The sequence below is a fragment of the Nicotiana tabacum genome, chromosome 19 (genome assembly GCF_000715075.1).
Source record: "Nicotiana tabacum cultivar K326 chromosome 19, ASM71507v2, whole genome shotgun sequence".
NCBI classification, from domain to species: Eukaryota; Viridiplantae; Streptophyta; class Magnoliopsida; order Solanales; family Solanaceae; genus Nicotiana; species Nicotiana tabacum.
The window spans coordinates 140,754,583-140,772,128 of NC_134098.1; the positions used below are offsets into that span (position 1 = coordinate 140,754,583).

General features: G+C 36.9%; 2 protein-coding genes across 8 annotated transcripts; both read left to right on the top strand.

The window, feature by feature from the left end:
- Positions 1 to 115: 115 nt before the first annotated feature.
- LOC107830953 (uncharacterized) lies at positions 116 to 17,329 on the top strand. 7 transcript variants are annotated; one of them, XM_075238786.1, is made up of 10 exons: positions 142 to 359; positions 530 to 592; positions 10,578 to 10,694; positions 11,649 to 11,781; positions 12,467 to 12,753; positions 13,012 to 13,140; positions 13,223 to 13,272; positions 13,611 to 13,708; positions 13,782 to 14,069; positions 16,242 to 17,329. In XM_075238786.1, exons 5-10 carry the CDS (start codon positions 12,608 to 12,610, stop codon positions 16,719 to 16,721), a joined length of 1,191 nt encoding a protein of 396 aa, XP_075094887.1. In that variant the 5' UTR covers positions 142 to 359; positions 530 to 592; positions 10,578 to 10,694; positions 11,649 to 11,781; positions 12,467 to 12,607; the 3' UTR covers positions 16,722 to 17,329. The 7 variants fall into 7 exon arrangements, with proteins under 7 accessions (XP_075094885.1, XP_075094887.1, XP_016514137.2 ...); XM_016658651.2 differs by having other exon boundaries at positions 533 to 592; XM_075238784.1 differs by lacking the exons at positions 142 to 359; positions 10,578 to 10,694 and adding an exon at positions 116 to 135 and having other exon boundaries at positions 533 to 592.
- LOC142173749 (uncharacterized) lies at positions 1,709 to 3,842 on the top strand. The gene is made up of 5 exons (XM_075239395.1): positions 1,709 to 2,518; positions 2,570 to 2,644; positions 2,996 to 3,115; positions 3,192 to 3,336; positions 3,475 to 3,842. The coding sequence occupies exons 1-5, from the start codon at positions 1,709 to 1,711 to the stop codon at positions 3,840 to 3,842; spliced, it is 1,518 nt and encodes a 505-aa protein (XP_075095496.1).
- Positions 17,330 to 17,546: the final 217 nt, after the last annotated feature.

Below are 17,546 nucleotides of genomic sequence, written 5' to 3' on the forward strand. Positions count from 1 at the left end.
TGATTTCAAGACTAGTCCAACAACGGTTGCTATGGGCCCCAGCCCAAATACGTAGGGCGGTGCCCAATCTTTATTCCGCTAATTCTAACCGTCAACCGTCATTTTCTTTCACATTTAATCGATTATCCTTCGCACGTAAGTTTTGCTACGACGTCGTTCTAGTGATTTCTAGTCGTCTTCCTCTTCTCCATGAAGTGTCCGTTAACTTTGGCATTGCTTTGCAATTAAGCAATTTACCCTTTCTCCATCATTCTCGAACCTCCTCTTTATAATTTTTATTTTGTTGGCAAAAACAATTAATTTTTTTCCAGAATCTTAAAATTACCTAAGCATAATTCAATCTCTTTTGCAGATTAAAGGTACATGTTTTTTGTTAATATACTCCGAATTTTTGTTTTTTAGGTATTGTTTGATGTATTTCAAATTTTTAATCTCACATCCTAAGAGATTTTGTTCATTGAAGATGTGTTTTCATGTTTTTTACTTAAATTTTGTTGATAACTTTTATTTTATTTGTTTGCTTTATTAGCAGTGGGTTTATGATATGGACAGACGTAACAACACAACTCAGGAGTCGAGCGAGCCCTTTGTGGTAAGGTTCCTCTGCCTATGATTACTAATTTATGAAATTAAATAAAAACAATAGAAAATCCATCTTAAATGGTGGGAACCAGTTTCATTTATGCTGAATACAAATAGGGAAATTTAAGTCTCCAAGGATGTACATTTTGAATTACTCGTCTAGTTTGATCGTATTGAGATATATTATTTAATAATCAGTTAGGGAATGTTATAGTTAGTTATGTTGGTTAGTTAGTAGTTAGTGTAATATTTTTAGTGCCAACTGGCAGCGTGTGTATATATACTGTGTACTGATATCAATGAAAGCTTAAGCTTCATTTCATCAATTTCACTCTCTCTTCTTCCCTTCTCTGCTTCACCATTCCACCATTGCAGGTATGGTGGAGCTCGTTCCTACTGATTCTCTGATTCTCAGTGTCGATCTTGACATGGTATCAGAGCCAGACCCATCCCAATTTATTGTTACCGATGTTGGGCCCCTATTTATGTTGTTCACGCTCCAGTTTGCAGGCCTGGGCGTGAGGAAGGGTGTTGAGTTGTGTCCCACATTGGTGGGTAATGGGTGTCTTGGTCTCCTTATATGATCTTGGGCAACCTTCACCTCATAAGCTAGCTTTTGGGGTTGAGTTAGGCCCAAGGTCCATTTTATCATGGTATCAGAGCGAGGTTAATCTCGCACATTATCTTTCCCTGCGTCTTCATTTTTTGATTCATCTTGTTGTTCGATTCTGTTAGATTTCGATCTTTGCCCTAATTTTGGGGTTTTTCGGTTGCATGTTAGTGAATTGCCGATTGCGATAATTGAAATTCCTCTGTTTTTCTTCATTAATTTCACTCAATCATGGCTGTTGTCGACCATGAGAATTCGACTGGAGTGGAAACTACTGCTACTGTTACTGCGCCAAGCATAGGGATCGATCCAAGTGATCCTCTGTATCTTCATCCATCCGACAATCCTAGAGCTATGCTCATTTCAACTGCTTTTGACGGAATAAGGTACAGGTCTTGGAGGAGTAGTGTATTGAGGGGGTTGTATGTGAAGAACAAATTAGGTTTCACAAGTGGCGAGTGCAAACAACCAGATCCTCTGTCACCACAGTTTCGCCAATGGGAGTGATGTGATAATATGGTGACGTCTTGGATTCTGAATTCACTTTCTAAGGAAATTGCAGACAGTGTAGAATATGCGAATGATGCTGTTGAGCTTTGGAAGGAATTGGAGGATCGTTATGAACAAACCAATGGAGCTAGACTGTATCAAATTCAGATGGAAATCAACGACCTTTATCAAGGAACTCTTGATATTACTGCCTATTATACTAAGTTGAAGAAACTCTGGGAGGAACTCACTACTCTGAACAAGAGGACTCAATGTAGTTGTGACTGTAATTGTGGTGCAAAGAAGAGTATGTACATAGCTGAGCAAGATAGGAGACTGATACAATTTCTTATGGGATTGAACGAGGTTTACACTGTAGTTCGAGACATCATACTTATGATGAACCCATTGCCAAGCCTAGCACAAACATTTTCACTCCTAGTTCAAGATGAGAAACAAAGAGAGATTAGGCCAACCAATCAATTGTCCATTGAGTCAACCTCACTGTATGTGAGTGCATCAGGACAAGGTTCATTCAAGACAAATTTCCCGGCAAATAACAATTACAATCGCAATCCTAGAGCTCGACTCATATGTGATTTCTGCAAGAAGTCAGGGCATAGTAAGGAAAGTTGTTACAAGCTACATGGTTACCCACAGAATGGTCAGAATTCTGGCCAAAACTTCACTCCCAGGTATTTCCCAAATGGCCAAAACCATGGCCAAAACTCTAGATACAATAAAGGCAAAAGAGTAGTTGCAAGTGTACAATTAGCCTCAAATGAAGCTTTGATCACTAAGGAAAATGAAAACATAACCCAAGATGATGGAAGGAATGTGAGCCTGACTGAAGAATAGTATGGGCAACTTGTGAGCCTACTTCAACAGTTTCATGTGGGAAATGGAGATGCTGGGAGATCCCTAGGAAGTTCAAATTCCTCTAATGTCAATGCTGTCAACTTTGTAGGTATGATAATATGTACTTCATCCATTGATTTTGGCAAACTTTCATACAAATGATTTGAATCCAAAACTGATACATGGATACTAGATTCATGGGCTTCCAATCACATGACTTTTAATAGATCTTTACTGTCTAACATCAAGATATTACCATACCCTCTCCTAGTAGTCATGCCTAATGGCTACAAAGTCAAAATATCTGAGATTGGTCATGTTGTTTTCACATAAAAAATAGTCCTGTACAAAGTCCTTTTAGTTCCCTCTTTCAAATTCAATCTTGTGTCAGTCTATTGGTTAACCAAACATCTTAAAGGCATGGCATCTTTTACTGACGATACTTGTCTTCTACAGGCCCCTTCAGTGAAGAGGCCTCTGCAGATTGGTAGAGTAAGAGATGGCTTGTACCTGCTTTGCTCCAAGTGCTTGAGAAAAAACAACTCTTTCACTGCAGTTTCTGATCACTGTTGTGATGTAAATAGTTCCTATTTGAATAATCTGCAATGTCATTCACCTTCACTTGTAAATAAGTCACCTCAATCAAATGCAGAACCTTTCCCTTTCAACTGTTAATACTTCATCTTTGAATGTTGATATTTCCTATTCTGTTTCTAATTCTTGTGTCTATAAGGACAACAATGTGAACCTCTTATGGCACAATAGGCTCGGACATGTGCCATTTGTAAAGATGAAAGGTATTTCCACTATACCTGCTGATTTCTCTCCTAAACAACCTTTTATATGCACAATCTGCCCCATGGCCAGACAAACCAGACTGCCCTTTCCCTAAAGAGTCAGTACTTCTTCCAAATTTTTTGAATTACTCCATGCAGACTGGGGATCTTATCATGAACATACACATGACAAATATAGATACTTCATCACTATAGTAGATGACTATAGCAGAACTACTTGGACTATGTTACTGGCATGCAAAAGCAATGCACTACAGGCAATCAAGGCCTTCATCTCCTTAGTTGAAAACCAGTTCAAAACCAATATCAAGTCCATCAGATCTGACAATGGATTGGAATTTAACAATCTTGAAGCCACTGTTTTCTTTCAGTCAAAAGGAATTGTCCACCAAAGAACTTGTCCCTACACACCACAACAAAATGAAGTGGCGGAGAGGAAACACAGATACCTTCTTGAAACAGCCAGGGCCCTACTTTTTCAGTCTAAACTACCCTTGAAGTATTGAGGGAATGTGTTCTCACAGCCACTCACATTATAAACATGTTACCTACTACATATCTCAAAAACAAGTCTCCCTTTGAAGTCTTATATGGTAAGAAACCAGACTATACACAGCTAAGAAGCTTTGGTTGTTTATGTTTCCCTACAACACCTAAGATCCACAGAAATAAATTTGAGCCAAGAACAGTTCCACATGTCTTTTTGGGCTATCACTTTGGTGTGAAAGGCTACAAAGTTCTGGATTTGTCAACAAGGAAAATTCACATTACCAGAGACAAAATGTTCCATGAGTTTATCTTTCCATTTGACATCTGTTCTAAGTCTATGACTGTGTCTTTCCCTACATTCTTTGATGTTATTTCTTCTGATGAACTTGTGATTGCTAGTAATGACAGTGTTACCAGTGTGTCCACTAATGACTCATCATCTAACCCTTCATATATAAGATCATCTCATTCTATTGATTCTGTATCTTCTTCTCCTTCTTCACCTCCTTTTTCAACTTCCCCTCTTGATACTTCTGCACCCTCTCCTCCAGTACATCACTCTTATGAGCCTTTAAGAAGATCACAAAGGGAACACAAAACTCTTACCTATCTAAAAGACTATGTACAAGCAATCCTGATAAGCACTCATTCTCTCTTAACACTTTGTTTTCTAATCATCACCACATAGCCCCTGAATCAATAGCTCCTAACAGTCAGGCTTTGGTAAGTAGTATTTGCAATGATAGTGAACCATCTTCCTTTGAGGAAGCTGTTGTTAGTCCTGCTTGGCAAGCAACCATGGTCCAGGAATTTGAGGCACTCTATGCTAACAACACCTGGAATCTAGTACCATTCCCTCCTGATAAGAAAGCAATAGGTTGTAGATGGGTCTACAAAGTAAAGCACAGGTCTGATGGTACTATAGAAAGGTTCAAAGCCAGGTGGTTGTGAAAGGTTATACTCAACATGAGGGTGTAGACTTCACAGAGACATTCTCTCTAGTAGTAAAGATGACTACAGTGATAACACTTATTGCAGTTGCCGTAAAGAATAACTGGACAATGTTCCAATTGGATGTAAACAATACTTTTCTCCATGGAGATTTGCATGAGGAAGTATATATGCAGATTCCACCAGGTCTCATGATGAAAGATAGATCTCTAGTTTGCAAGTTAAATAAATCTCTATATGATGTGAAGCAAGCAAGTAGGCAGTAGACAGTGGTATGAGAAGTTAACTGAGGCATTGTGCTCCAAAGGTTTCAACCACTCTATGAATGACTATTCATTATTTTACAAGCAGCAAGGAGATTCATTGGTTTATGTGGCAGTGTATGTAGATGATGTCTTGGTCACAGGTACAGATCAGGAGGAAATAAGTCAGTTGAAAGCTTTCCTTCATGATAAGTTTAAGATAAAGGACTTAGGCAACCTGCATTACTTCTTAGGTCTGTAAGTCCTATACAAGCCCGATGGTGTGATTATCTCTCAAAAGAAGTTTGTTTTAGATTTATTGAAAGAGTACAACTGTTTGGAGTATAGTGCTTTGAGTTCTCCACTTGATCCTAATGAAAAGTTAAAGGCCAAGGAGGGCAAACCATTGGAGGATCCCACCTCCTACAGAAAGCTGATAGGCAAATTAAACTTCCTTACCAACACAAGACTTAATATAGCCTTTGGAGTGTAACACTTGAGCCAATTCATGCAAGACCCTAGGGAACTTCACCAGAAGGCTGCTTATCACCTACTGAGATATCTCAAGGGTGATCCTACTTTGGGAGTTTTCATGTCCAACACTGCAGACTGGTATGTTAGAGCATTTTGTGATTCTGATTGGGCTTCCTGCCCAGACTCAAGAAGGTATGTGAGTGGTTACATTGTTTATTAGGAAGTAGTCCTTTCAGCTGTATATCTAAAAGGCTGGAGGTTGTTTCATTATCCTCAACAGAAGCAGAGTACAAGTCGCTTAGGAAAGTGGTTGGTGAACTGGTCTGGTTGAGTAGACTACTGACTGAATTGAGAGTTCCTTCAATTCATCCAATTACAGTGTTTTGTTACAGTTTGTCAGCCCTACACATAGCTAAGAATCCTGTATTTTGTGAGAATGCAGGGGAGAAAAATCTGTTTTGAAGAGTCGCCGCCAAAAAATGGCCGGAAGGTGGCCCATGTGCCGGCGCGTGACGTCGGAACTTCGCCAGAAAATTTTCTTCCGGCGGCGCGTGGCAGCGCGTGGAGGGTCATCTGATGGAGATTTTTTTATGGGTTGGTCGCCAGAGGCCGATCTATTTCGTGGTGGTGTTGGTTTTTGCACAACACTGACGAAAAGTGGCTTTTTACTTGCGGCAGACTTGTGTTTGCCGGAAAAAGACTTCTGGTTGACTGGTTTTTCTTCCCGGAGTCGCTGGAATTTATGCACAGCGATAAATCTCTCACTATTGCTCTGATACCATGTGAGAATGCACGGGAGAAAAATCTATTATTGATATTCTGTTTAATTATAATACAATGAACCCTATTTATACAATACATATAATACTCCTATTCTATGTGGGACTAGGACTAATTCATATTATGTACATAACTATCTAACATATTTCATAACGTACAAAACACATCGAAGTTGATTGCCATTTTGTGAGAAAACAGCTACAAGGGCCTCATCTCTTTGCATCATATTGCTACTGATCATCAACTCGCAGATATCCTTACTAAAGCTCTCACATGCATCAAGCACTCTAGTAGTTTAAGGCAAGTTGGCAGTGTTTTCACCACCTCCAACTTGGGGGGGGGGTAATTGAGATATATTATTTAATAATCAGTTAGGGAATGTTATAGTTAGTTATGTTGGTTAGTTAGTAGTTAGTGTAATATTTTGTGTCAGCTGGCAGCGTGTGTATATATACTGTGTACTGATATCAATGAAAGCTTAAGCTTCATTTCATCAATTTCACTCTCTCTTCTTCCCTTCTCTGCTTCACCATTCCACCATTGCAGGTATGGTGGAGCTCGTTCCTACTGATTCTCAGTGTCGATCTTGACAGATCGAAACAAGCTTTAGTGCTAGGAAGATCTTTATGAATTTGCCATGATTTTGCTTACATAAAACAGTGCGGATAGAAGCTTTAGATGTTTTCAATATCATTCGAAGCTCTCCCTGTGTGAGATATTCTCCACAAATTATTTACTAGTGTAATGAACTCTACAGACAAAATCTATACCATTCGAGTTGCAAAGCTCTATACTGTACTTCAACACTTTGACCTTTGCTTTAAAGTTGTCTTCCATCCATGAAGGCATAGAATATGCGTTGATCATTTTCCCTAAGCATCCAGCATGCATTTCACCATACCTAAAACTTCTCCCATTTCATTTTTGGTCTAGCGTCCCAGGCTTGACCGCGGGCCAAACGGCTAAACGGGCCAGGACCGTTTGGTCCGGTTTTAGCGGGCCTGGTCCGGTCTCGTGGGCCGGTCCTATGTTTGGGCCCGTCAGGCCCGGGACCGTTGGGCCCGCCAGGGCCTAGGACCGGACCGGACCGGTCCCTTAGCGGGCCTAGCGGGCCCAACGGCTATTTTTTTTAAAAAAAAAAAAAAAAATTTTTTTTTTTTCAATTTTTTTTTTTATAGCCATTTAACCCCCCAACTTTGTTTTAATCCCAAGCTTTTTATAATTACACTTTTTCCCTATTTTCAACTATAAAGATATTGCCATGATTTTTAATGCTATAATAAAAATATAACGCATTGATTTGAATATCTCTTTACAATATTTTTGTCTTTTTATATATCTTAAGCTATACATATAGTATAATATAGTATAGTATATATATAAGCTTATATTTATACTATACTATAGTCTATACTATATATACTTATACTATACTATAGTCTATACTATATATACATCTCATAAGATATATAAGCTATATTCGATATACATATATATATAAGCCTATATATATACTATCGAATACGGCTTATATACTATAGTATAGTATAGTATAGTATATATATACAACTTAAGATATATAAACTTAATACTATATATACTATACTATATATACATCTTAAGATATACTATATATACTATACTATACTATATATACATCTTAAGATATACTATATATACATAGTATACTAGATATACTAGATATATATATAGTAGATATACATGTATATATAGTATATCTTAAGATGTATATATAGTATATAAATCGAATATAGCTTATATATAGTAAGATGTATATATATTATAGTATAGTATAGTATACATATATTTATATATATATATGTATATCGAATATATCGAATATAGCTTATATATCTTAAGTTGTATATATAGTATATACTATACTATACTATAATATATATACATCTTACTATATATATTATATATATCTTAAGATGTATACTATCGAATATGACTTATATACTATGTATATATAGTATAGTGTGTGTATATGTAAGATGTATATATAGTATAGTGTGTGTATATATATATATCTTAAGATGTATATATAGTATAGTGTGTGTGTATATATATATATCTTAAGATGTATATATAGTATAGTGTGTGTGTATATATATATATATCTTAAGATGTATATATAGTATATAAATCGAATATAGCTTATATATAGTAAGATGTATATATATTATAGTATAGTATAGTATATATATAAGCTTATATATATATATGTATATCGAATATATCTATAGTATAATATATACATCTTACTATATATATTATATATATCTTAAGATGTATACTATCGAATATGACTTATATACTATGTATATATAGTATAGTGTGTGTATATATAAGATGTATATATAGTATAGTGTGTGTATATATATATATATATCTTAAGATGTATATATAGTATATCTTAAGATGTATACTATCGAATATGACTTATATACTATGTATATATAGTATAGTGTGTGTGTGTATATATATATATATATATATCTTAAGATGTATATATAGTATATAAATCGAATATAGCTTATATATCTTAAGATGTATATATAGTATAGTATAGTATATATATATAAGCTTATATATATATATATGTATATATAGTATAGTATATCGAATATACTATGTATATATAGTATAGTGTGTATATAACTATATAATATATATATATATATATATATATATATATATATATATATATATATCTTAAGATGTATATATATACTATAATATATATACATAGTTTATAAGTCATATTCGATAGTATACATCTTAAGATATACTATATATACATCTTACTATATATATATATATAGCTTATATATCTTAAGATGTATATATATCTTAAGATCTACTATACTATACTATATATATATAGTATATCTTAAGATGTATATATAGTATATTTTAAGATGTATACTATGTATATATAATATTGTATATATATATTTTAAGATGTATATATAGTATATAAATCGAATATAGTTTATATATCTTTATTACTATTTTTTTTCTCTAACTTCTATAAAAAAAAATTAAAAATACAAAGTTTCTGTTGGGCCCGTTTAGGCCCGGGACCGGCCCACTTAACCCGGGACCGTTAGTTCGTGGTCCCGATTCCGAGCCGGTTCCAACAATAAGCCCGCGAAGCCCGGGACCGTTTAGGACCGGACCGCATAGGACCGGCCCACTTAGGACCGGGCCCGCGAAGCCCACTTAGGACCGGGCCCGGCCCACTTGCCACCCCTAGTTTTCAAATAAGAGTGTTTTTCCCACTGAAAACTAATAGTTTAAGAAGACTTATCCATGAATACTAATAGTTGTTCTAGCTTTCTTTGTACATTCAAGTAGTTTCTGCTTTTAACCTTATATTTAGGTCACCGTAATTCAGATTGCTTTTCAGTTGAAATTTAGAGTTTGGTTTTTTTGTGTGGCAGTAAATTGGAATGTGTTGATTTGACATCTTTCAACTTCAAATAACATATTACTTGTGGCATTCCTTTCCTTTTCTCTCTATTAGTTGAAGAATGCATTAGTTGGGGTTGGCTGCATTGTCAACTAATTTGATCATTTGGTTACTAGCCCATCCGCTTGAAAGTCCTCTATATTTGTAGTACCAGGATTGTTGGAGTTGTCACCTACAAGGACTGGTTCATGGACAGAGTTACTAAATTTTCGTGATTTTTCTTCGAGTTAATCTTAAGTCCGAGTTTTTTCTTTTTTCGACATTGTGACATATTAAAACTATCTGCATTAAGCATGGACAGGATTCCCCGTTGATCTTATCAAATTATTGAATCATAATTTAGTGGATTGTCCACTTTATAAATCTTTACATTCTTCCTCTAGTAGTGGCTATATAAGACAATTAAGTGGGAAGGCCAGTTCTCAGGCAGCCACAGCCCACAGACCAACCAAGCATCTGAGACTCGGAGCACTTCTCTTTGTTCGGTGGCACTTAGCTAGAACCTCACTCTTGACCTCCTTCTGTTTTCACAAATCTGGCTTAAAATCACATGCAGTGCTGGAATTTGGCAGAGCAGCGGAGCACAGTGAAAATAGTTAGGTACGAATTTGAGGCTTCAATTGATGGAAACTTAAGACTGAGGTGGGAGAAAGTAGAAAGTGGGAAGTATTTTGTCGAATGAAATGTCTAATTCTTGAACTTTTGATTTAGATCTGTTATGTGGAAAAACCTTTGCCTTGTAAAAGGACATTCCTGTCGTTTCTGCTCAATATTAATATAAGCTTGTATTAACTTGCTTCTATCAGGAAAGCATTAGAAGATTGTTGGTGGTGAGGAATGGCTTTCAGGCATTGCGTTTTGTATTTCATGCTTGATGAGAGATGGTAACCGGGAGTTAGAGGAAGCTGAATGACACTTCCTAGGTTAGTGTAAGTGCTGAATGTAATTGAAGTAAAGTTCATGGAAGTCGTGAGTTAAGGCTGAATCGGATGTACCTGTTGGGAAAATTATAGTAACTGAAGTACTTAGAATCAAGTGCCTAGAAAAAAGTTGTGAATATGTGAACTGAAGGTGAAGGATCCAATATATTAAGGCAATATATTGTGTAGTTACTTATCCAAAAAAAAAAGAGGAGATACATTGTTTTTATTCTAAATGGTTGTTAACCTACTGACATCTTGTTGTTCCACTCACACTCCCTATTTTTTGCCTTGTCTTGGATTAGCCTCCACACTCCAGTAATTTATGCAGATCCACTAGCTGACTGCTTAGGGGTTGCAGGCTGCGACGAAAATAGTTCCTGATACTAGGCATGTGAATTTACAATCTTCAACTATCATCATGCAGTGTGACTGATGGCCAGTCCTGTATATCCAAACCCTTGCGTTGACATGAAATTACGTCAAACAAGATTTATAACCAGAAATAAAAAAACAGTGGTGCAGGATTGAGTGGTTAAGAATACCTATATTGCCCACATCTCCTCTCCAGTACCAAATCCACATATCTACTCACATCAAGACTCGTGGTTGTAGGTGGCCTATATAGTGTAAAAGGTCGGCCCATTATCATCCATAACTGCATTTGGCATTTCTGCTTTTCCGTTAAGTTGCTCCAGGAAGTTCATGTCTCTGTTTACATGGAACGGTCACTACCATTTGGTGCAGATTTGGTCTCTGGTCAGATATCAGCTTTTTGTCCAAGAACTAAGGGCTAAAGTTATCAACTTCTATCAGATATCCCTTGTTTTTCATCTTTTTAAAGTGTACATGTCTATTGATAATCCTCTACCTACTGTTCTGAATCATTTGGTCCCTAACCTCTGAAAAGATTTCGTCTTTTATCATTTGCCTAATGTTGTCTCCTTTTTCGGCCAGGCGAATGACAGTTCTTTGAGAAGAAATAGGGGTATCCCTCAGCTACTTACTTCTGTCCCGGCTCTCAATGATGCTGCTTCCTATCTTGCAGACACATCATCATTATTTACTCGCTGTTTCGTGGATTTTTCTGGTGAGCTTCATGAACTTTTTCATGTGTTCCTTCTCTTATCCCTTAGTAAATTTTTTATTCCCCCAATTTGTTGGTTAATGATGGTTGGCTGAGATTGGTCCCTACATGATTTTTGATGCATTAAGACTTTATATACTCCATGAATAGTCGAATTTCTTCCTTTTAAAGTCTTCTATTTTATTGTTTTAGAGTATTAAAAAAATTTCCTTCTGAATTTCTTGCCAATTGTACCCAAGTAATATCTTCCAGGTTAGACTTCACATGATAAATTATGTGGCAAAAGCTAATGGAAGATGTTGATTTCTTTTAATGTAAGATCTCTATTGTCTACCATGATCAAAAGCTAGTTTTAATCCTTTAGGTGAGGGACACAATAACTATCCTATTCTTTTGTTTGCATGTTTGGATTTTATTTGCTTTGAATTGAAGCCATGCATCTTAGTGCCACTGAATTTTAGGTTTTGAGGCTCTGGAAAATTGGGAATTGAGATTTTAAACTTTTCTTTCTGTTTTTTCTTTTCCCCTTCTATTTGAGATGCAATTTGGTCATAAATGTCAATGACATGATATTAACTCATGAATTCTGGCGCCAGCAAATTTCTTTTCTCCTAGAATTTGATATGAACTCTGGTTATGGATTTGCAATTTAGTGGTTGTATGATGTGTTTTCTACTTCCAACTGTAGCAGAACCTGCCTCTAGAGGCTTAGGAGGCCAGGAGATGGTTACATTTGGTTCTGCAGAAAGTAGAGGATCCCCCACCTTCAGTGGTGTTTCTTCAAGTGGAAGTCATTTAGCTGTTTGTAACTCATCTCAACCATCTGTTGATGCTCCGCTTCTCCAGAACCTTATCTAGAGAGTCTTCTCAAAGTGGTAGTGCAACAAGGAACTCAGAGGATCTATCTGACAGTTCCTGTGCACAGGTTTTTCAATCAACGCAGGCCAGCCCAAATGGCATTTCCATTTTCCAAGGGTATGATTATCTGAATGGATACATGTTTGGCATGTTAAATGCTAGATCATATTCTTGTTAGACATAATCATGTATGTATAGTCATCTGCACATTCATAACTGAAACTACATAGAAATTGCCGGTTTTCCGTAAAACTCACTCTATTTCTTTTTCTACTGATTCTGTAAAAACAATTGATGTTTGTGGTACTACTGGTTGGTGCAACTCGTGCTCTTATTGAAGTACCTTTCCTCATGGTTTATGCATTTTATTTTTAGCCTTATAGAGAAGGTGAGAAGGACGGTTCGTGGGTCAGCTGATGATATTGGATGGCTACAACGTGCTTCATATATGCCTCCTGTCGAAGATCAAACTGATAGATTTGTGGAAATCCTCGACGATATTAGGTACAAACACCACTTGATGTACAAATTGACTGCGACTGTCAGCTCGAATACAATTTGACCTTGTTCGGATATTTTTTGTCAGGCATGGACTACATAAATTACCAAATTCAATGGTTTACTTGTTAGTTCCAGGTAAAAGCACCCTTCCTCCGATCAGTAGCAATAGTAAACAACCAAAATGGTTAATATTTGAAACTAGATCAGCCTCAGAGAATTTATGGAAAGCACATTAGTTGTGCCAAAAGTCTCTCGCATCAGTACAATTATGTGGATTATTTTCCCTCATTTCCCTGCACGTGTCTTTGACCACTGTTGGACCATGCTATATTCGTGATCTTTTTAATTATTAGTTATTAGGGATGCTGGAAAAATGATCTTATCATTCAAGGGGTCTTCAAGTTATGATCAAGCTAATCATCTTTAGTAGCATATGTCCTGATAATTGCTAGTCGTCTCTTCTCTCTGTGCAGGTCTATTTAGCAATCATGGACCGCTTTACTTTGTTAATATTAAAACAAGCTTTTCAAAAATGGGACTCACTTGTCATATAGCCAAAATTCATAGTGAGGTATCTCTCTTGTTTGTAAACCATGTGTGCAGTTTATTATTTTATCTCATACCATCAAACATGAAATATGCAGGCCTCTGTGGAAAAGAATGCTAGAGAAATAAAAGATTACATTGAAGAAGTTTATTGGGGCTCCAGTAAACGTGTCTTGCTTCTTGGACACAGTAAAGGGGGAGTAGATGCAGCAGCTGCTCTGTCCATGTATTGGTCTGATTTGAAAGATAAGGTTGCAGGGCTGGTTTTAGCGCAGAGTCCCTATGGTGGAAGTCCAATTGCTTCAGACATTCTGCGAGAAGGACAGCTTGGTGATTATGTAAACATCCGCAAGATTATGGAGATTCTCATTTGTAAAGTAATCAAGGTATATCCACCAGTTATTGCTTATTTGTTATTGATGTGCATTGTTTTTCTAGTGTGGGATGGGATTGTCTTGTTTTCTGCTTCAATGGAGTACAAGCAAATGAAATTTCTGTCATGCTTAAAATCATCAATAGCTCTAGGGAAATTCTCTGTTTCACGTTGTGGGTCAACTTGTACAAATAAGAGATAAGAGTAATACAAGATTCCCATGATACGTATTTCTGACAAGGATTGCGTATGGCTTTGTTCTTGGCGATAAAAAGAAAGAGATTAAAGGTGAAGATTGTGGTCAAGAAAAGTTCAAACTTGGAGTTGAAAAGTTTCCCTTTAGTAGAGGTATTAGTGGGTGCGTAGTTATTTATTAAAGACATCTACTGAAGTTAGGTCATCAAACTACGAAAGGTGATAAAACATTAAGTCACTTATGGTGTCCTAGAGACTCGTCCATAGCCTTGCAGTTTTTCTTTACCCTTCTTGTTATTAGGAGTGGATGAGAGAGAGGGGGGGGGAGAGAGAGAGAGAGAGAGAGAGAGGGAGAGGGAGAGGGAGAGGGAGAGGGAGAGGGAGAGAGTATGGAAAAATAATTTGTTTTCATGGATGAGGAGTTGGAAGGAATTTCAATATATTCTTAGTTCCTTTCAGGAAAGTGCTGTTTAAACCTGTATTGGGAGAGAAATTATGTAGAGGACGGTTAGGATATTTTGGTGAGAATGTATCAGTGAGCTCTTGTTTTCTTTTTCTTTCTGAAAAGATAATACCAGCCAGAGCAAGGTTCCTGTGCGGACTTTACCTTACTAATCCTGGTGAGGGAGGTGTAAAAGAGGAGATATATTTGAAGTATTATTTTACAGTTAAAAATTGAACCAACCTGAATTTGTAAAACTAAAGAAGTGTCATCAAGATTTGGTCATATTCTGGGATCTCTCACTTATTATTTATGATGGATTAGTAGCTTCATGCATATTATTGGTTCCTAATCAAAGGGCACATTGTTTCGAGACACTATGGCCTAGTTGTTATAGATGGTTTCTGCTTGAATATGGTTATGATACGACTATGAATAGTGATTTTTAACCGTATATATTGCTCCAAGCATTGACTAAAACTGATCTAATGCTACTTGTAAATTTCTTGGAGGTTAAGCTTGAAACGGCTAGTATTTTGATCATCTATAAACTGAAAAACCTGCCTTCTCTCTTTTTTGGATTTATGACTTAATTATGTCAATTAGAGCATGACCTTCTCCAATAAGTTGGGGAAAGCACATTGTGTGGTCCAACAAGCTTAGATTGAGTGACTGGATGTAATGGTTGTGGAAAAGATCGACTCTCGTCCCTGTTTTTAGAGAACAATTTGGACATGAGCCAGGAGATGCCCTATGGAAGTTTCAGATATTGAATTTCATGATTAATATCATGCTTAAGATATTAAGATTCCGATCAATGGTCTGAATCTGGAACTTATAAGATTATAATGGTCCAGTGCTACTCTGTTCACTGCCTTAATATATTGGGATGGATGCTCAGATCCATTCACATTGTGTCCGAATCAAACTTGGCAAGCTCATTTTTACGATTGTCTTCTCTCTATCTATTATATTTCTCTAGGTTTCTTTTCTATATTCAGCACATCTGAGTCACTAAGTTACTCTCGGTTAACTTTTATCCCGTTGAGATTACTCTCTGTATCTGCTATACAGGTCTAGTAGTCAGCAGTCTCTCTCTACTCCAGGTCTCTTTGTTAGCCTTTCAAGCAACTCTTACTTCCACCAAGAAAATTCTTTCTTCATAAAAAAATCTTTCAAGTCCCCGTGTAAACTTTAGAACCAGGTCACACGTATGTGAGTGTGTTAGATAATATATCACATGTCCCTCATCAGGTGTAGAAGAATCCCAAACGGTTTTTTCAATAGTACTATGCTACTCCACCATTGCCTTTTTTAGTTTGGATGATCAGATTCTTTCACATCAAAATTTACATATCATACAAATGGGTGTAGTTCGAGTTGTCCTGAAACATGCCTATCCCTTGTCTTGGATGTTCTTTGCATGTTGTTTTCTTTTATGCTGCTCATACACAACAAAGCGAAATAAACTCCGATAGATGCCATGTTCCATTTCAGAGCTTTCTGTTTACTCTTAAGGGTATTCTAATATCCACAGCTGTTTTGAAGGGTGACATGCAAGCTTTGGGAGATTTGACTTATGAGAAGAGGAAGGAATTCTTGAGCAAATACCATTTGCCAAAGGAGCTTCCTGTTGTTTCCTTCCAAACGGAGGCCAGCATTTCTCCAGCGGTCTTGGCCACATTATCCCGTGTGGCGCACGCAGAAATGCCAACTTTTTCTACTGCCCAGCCTGCTACGTTTCCAGTGGTGATGCCTCTTGGTGCTGTGATGGCGGCATGCGCCCAGCTTCTTCAGATCAGGTATGGTCAGAAGAGTGACGGGCTTGTCACTTGTCGTGATGCAGAAGTCCCTGGGTCTGTGGTCATTAGGCCAAAACGGAAATTAGACCATGCTTGGATGGTATATTCATCATTAAACGATGACCCGATGGAGGCTGATGCATCTCAAGTTTGTGAAGCTCTTCTAACTTTACTAGTAGAAGTAGGACAGAGGAAAAGACATGAAATATCTAACAAAGATGAATGAAGCGTATACAAGAACATACTCCTCATCTGGAGATTGATACTTAACCTGTTATCACAATGGTAATACGTCCCAATTTCTTTTTAGACGTTCAGTGAATAGAATATAGAAAATTATTCAATGCGCACCCCTAACCCCCCTTTTAAACAGGAAAAAAGGGATGAAATGTGGTTGGGAAAAAGAAGTGTCTGAATAAGAAAATTCCTGCAATATATGATGTGTATACAATGGTGCGGCGGTTAGGCATACTTAGACAAAAGAATGGTCTTTTGGATTGGTTATTGTATCTTGCCGCCACCTCCCACCTATCCCCCTAGGTTTGAATTCCTTCTGGAGATAAGCAACCATCTTCCCTTTAAGATATGGGTTAGGGAGGTGAAATTGAAGTGGGAGTCCTTCTACAAGGGAGTTGCGGGCTAGGCTCGAAGGTTCTAGGGCAGCAAGTTGGTTTTCTATCTTTTTTACTTCTTTCTGGTTTTACACCTCTTGGAAATCGCAGCAAAGTAAACTTCCATCGGATTGAATAGAGATGTGTAACTATGTGCATGGAGTTTGTATTCCGATTCCGATGTGCATATTTGCTTCTGTCTCTAAGTTCTCATGTTTCTATATCATATATCTTGAATTTTCTTTTTAGATATAAACTTCAGTGTCAAATTCGGGAGCAAGCGTATATAGCAATTTCCATTACCAACCTGTACTCCTTTCTAAAGTAGTCCTCCAAGCAAAACCAGTCTTGAATATCTCAAAATCCAAAGCAGGAAGAGCTTTATAAAAAAGGTGATCGGATTGTTCACTTACGTTTTTTAGAGTGTTAACATGTTCAAG

What these genes read in the sequence shown, in the direction of transcription:
- LOC142173749 (XM_075239395.1), top strand. Translation starts at nt 1,709, where the DNA reads ATGGTGACGTCTTGGATTCTGAATTCACTTTCTAAGGAAATTGCAGAC. An exon ending in CCCAAGATGATGGAAGGAAT is followed by an intron (nt 2,519 to 2,569) that starts GTGAGCCTGACT and finishes CTACTTCAACAG; the next exon opens with TTTCATGTGGGAAATGGAGA. An exon ending in TTTCTGATCACTGTTGTGAT is followed by an intron (nt 3,116 to 3,191) that starts GTAAATAGTTCC and finishes AATCAAATGCAG; the next exon opens with AACCTTTCCCTTTCAACTGT.
- LOC107830953 (XM_075238784.1), top strand. Translation starts at nt 12,608, where the DNA reads ATGCTCCGCTTCTCCAGAACCTTATCTAGAGAGTCTTCTCAAAGTGGT. An exon ending in TAGCCAAAATTCATAGTGAG is followed by an intron (nt 13,709 to 13,781) that starts GTATCTCTCTTG and finishes TGAAATATGCAG; the next exon opens with GCCTCTGTGGAAAAGAATGC. An exon ending in TCATTTGTAAAGTAATCAAG is followed by an intron (nt 14,070 to 16,241) that starts GTATATCCACCA and finishes GCTGTTTTGAAG; the next exon opens with GGTGACATGCAAGCTTTGGG.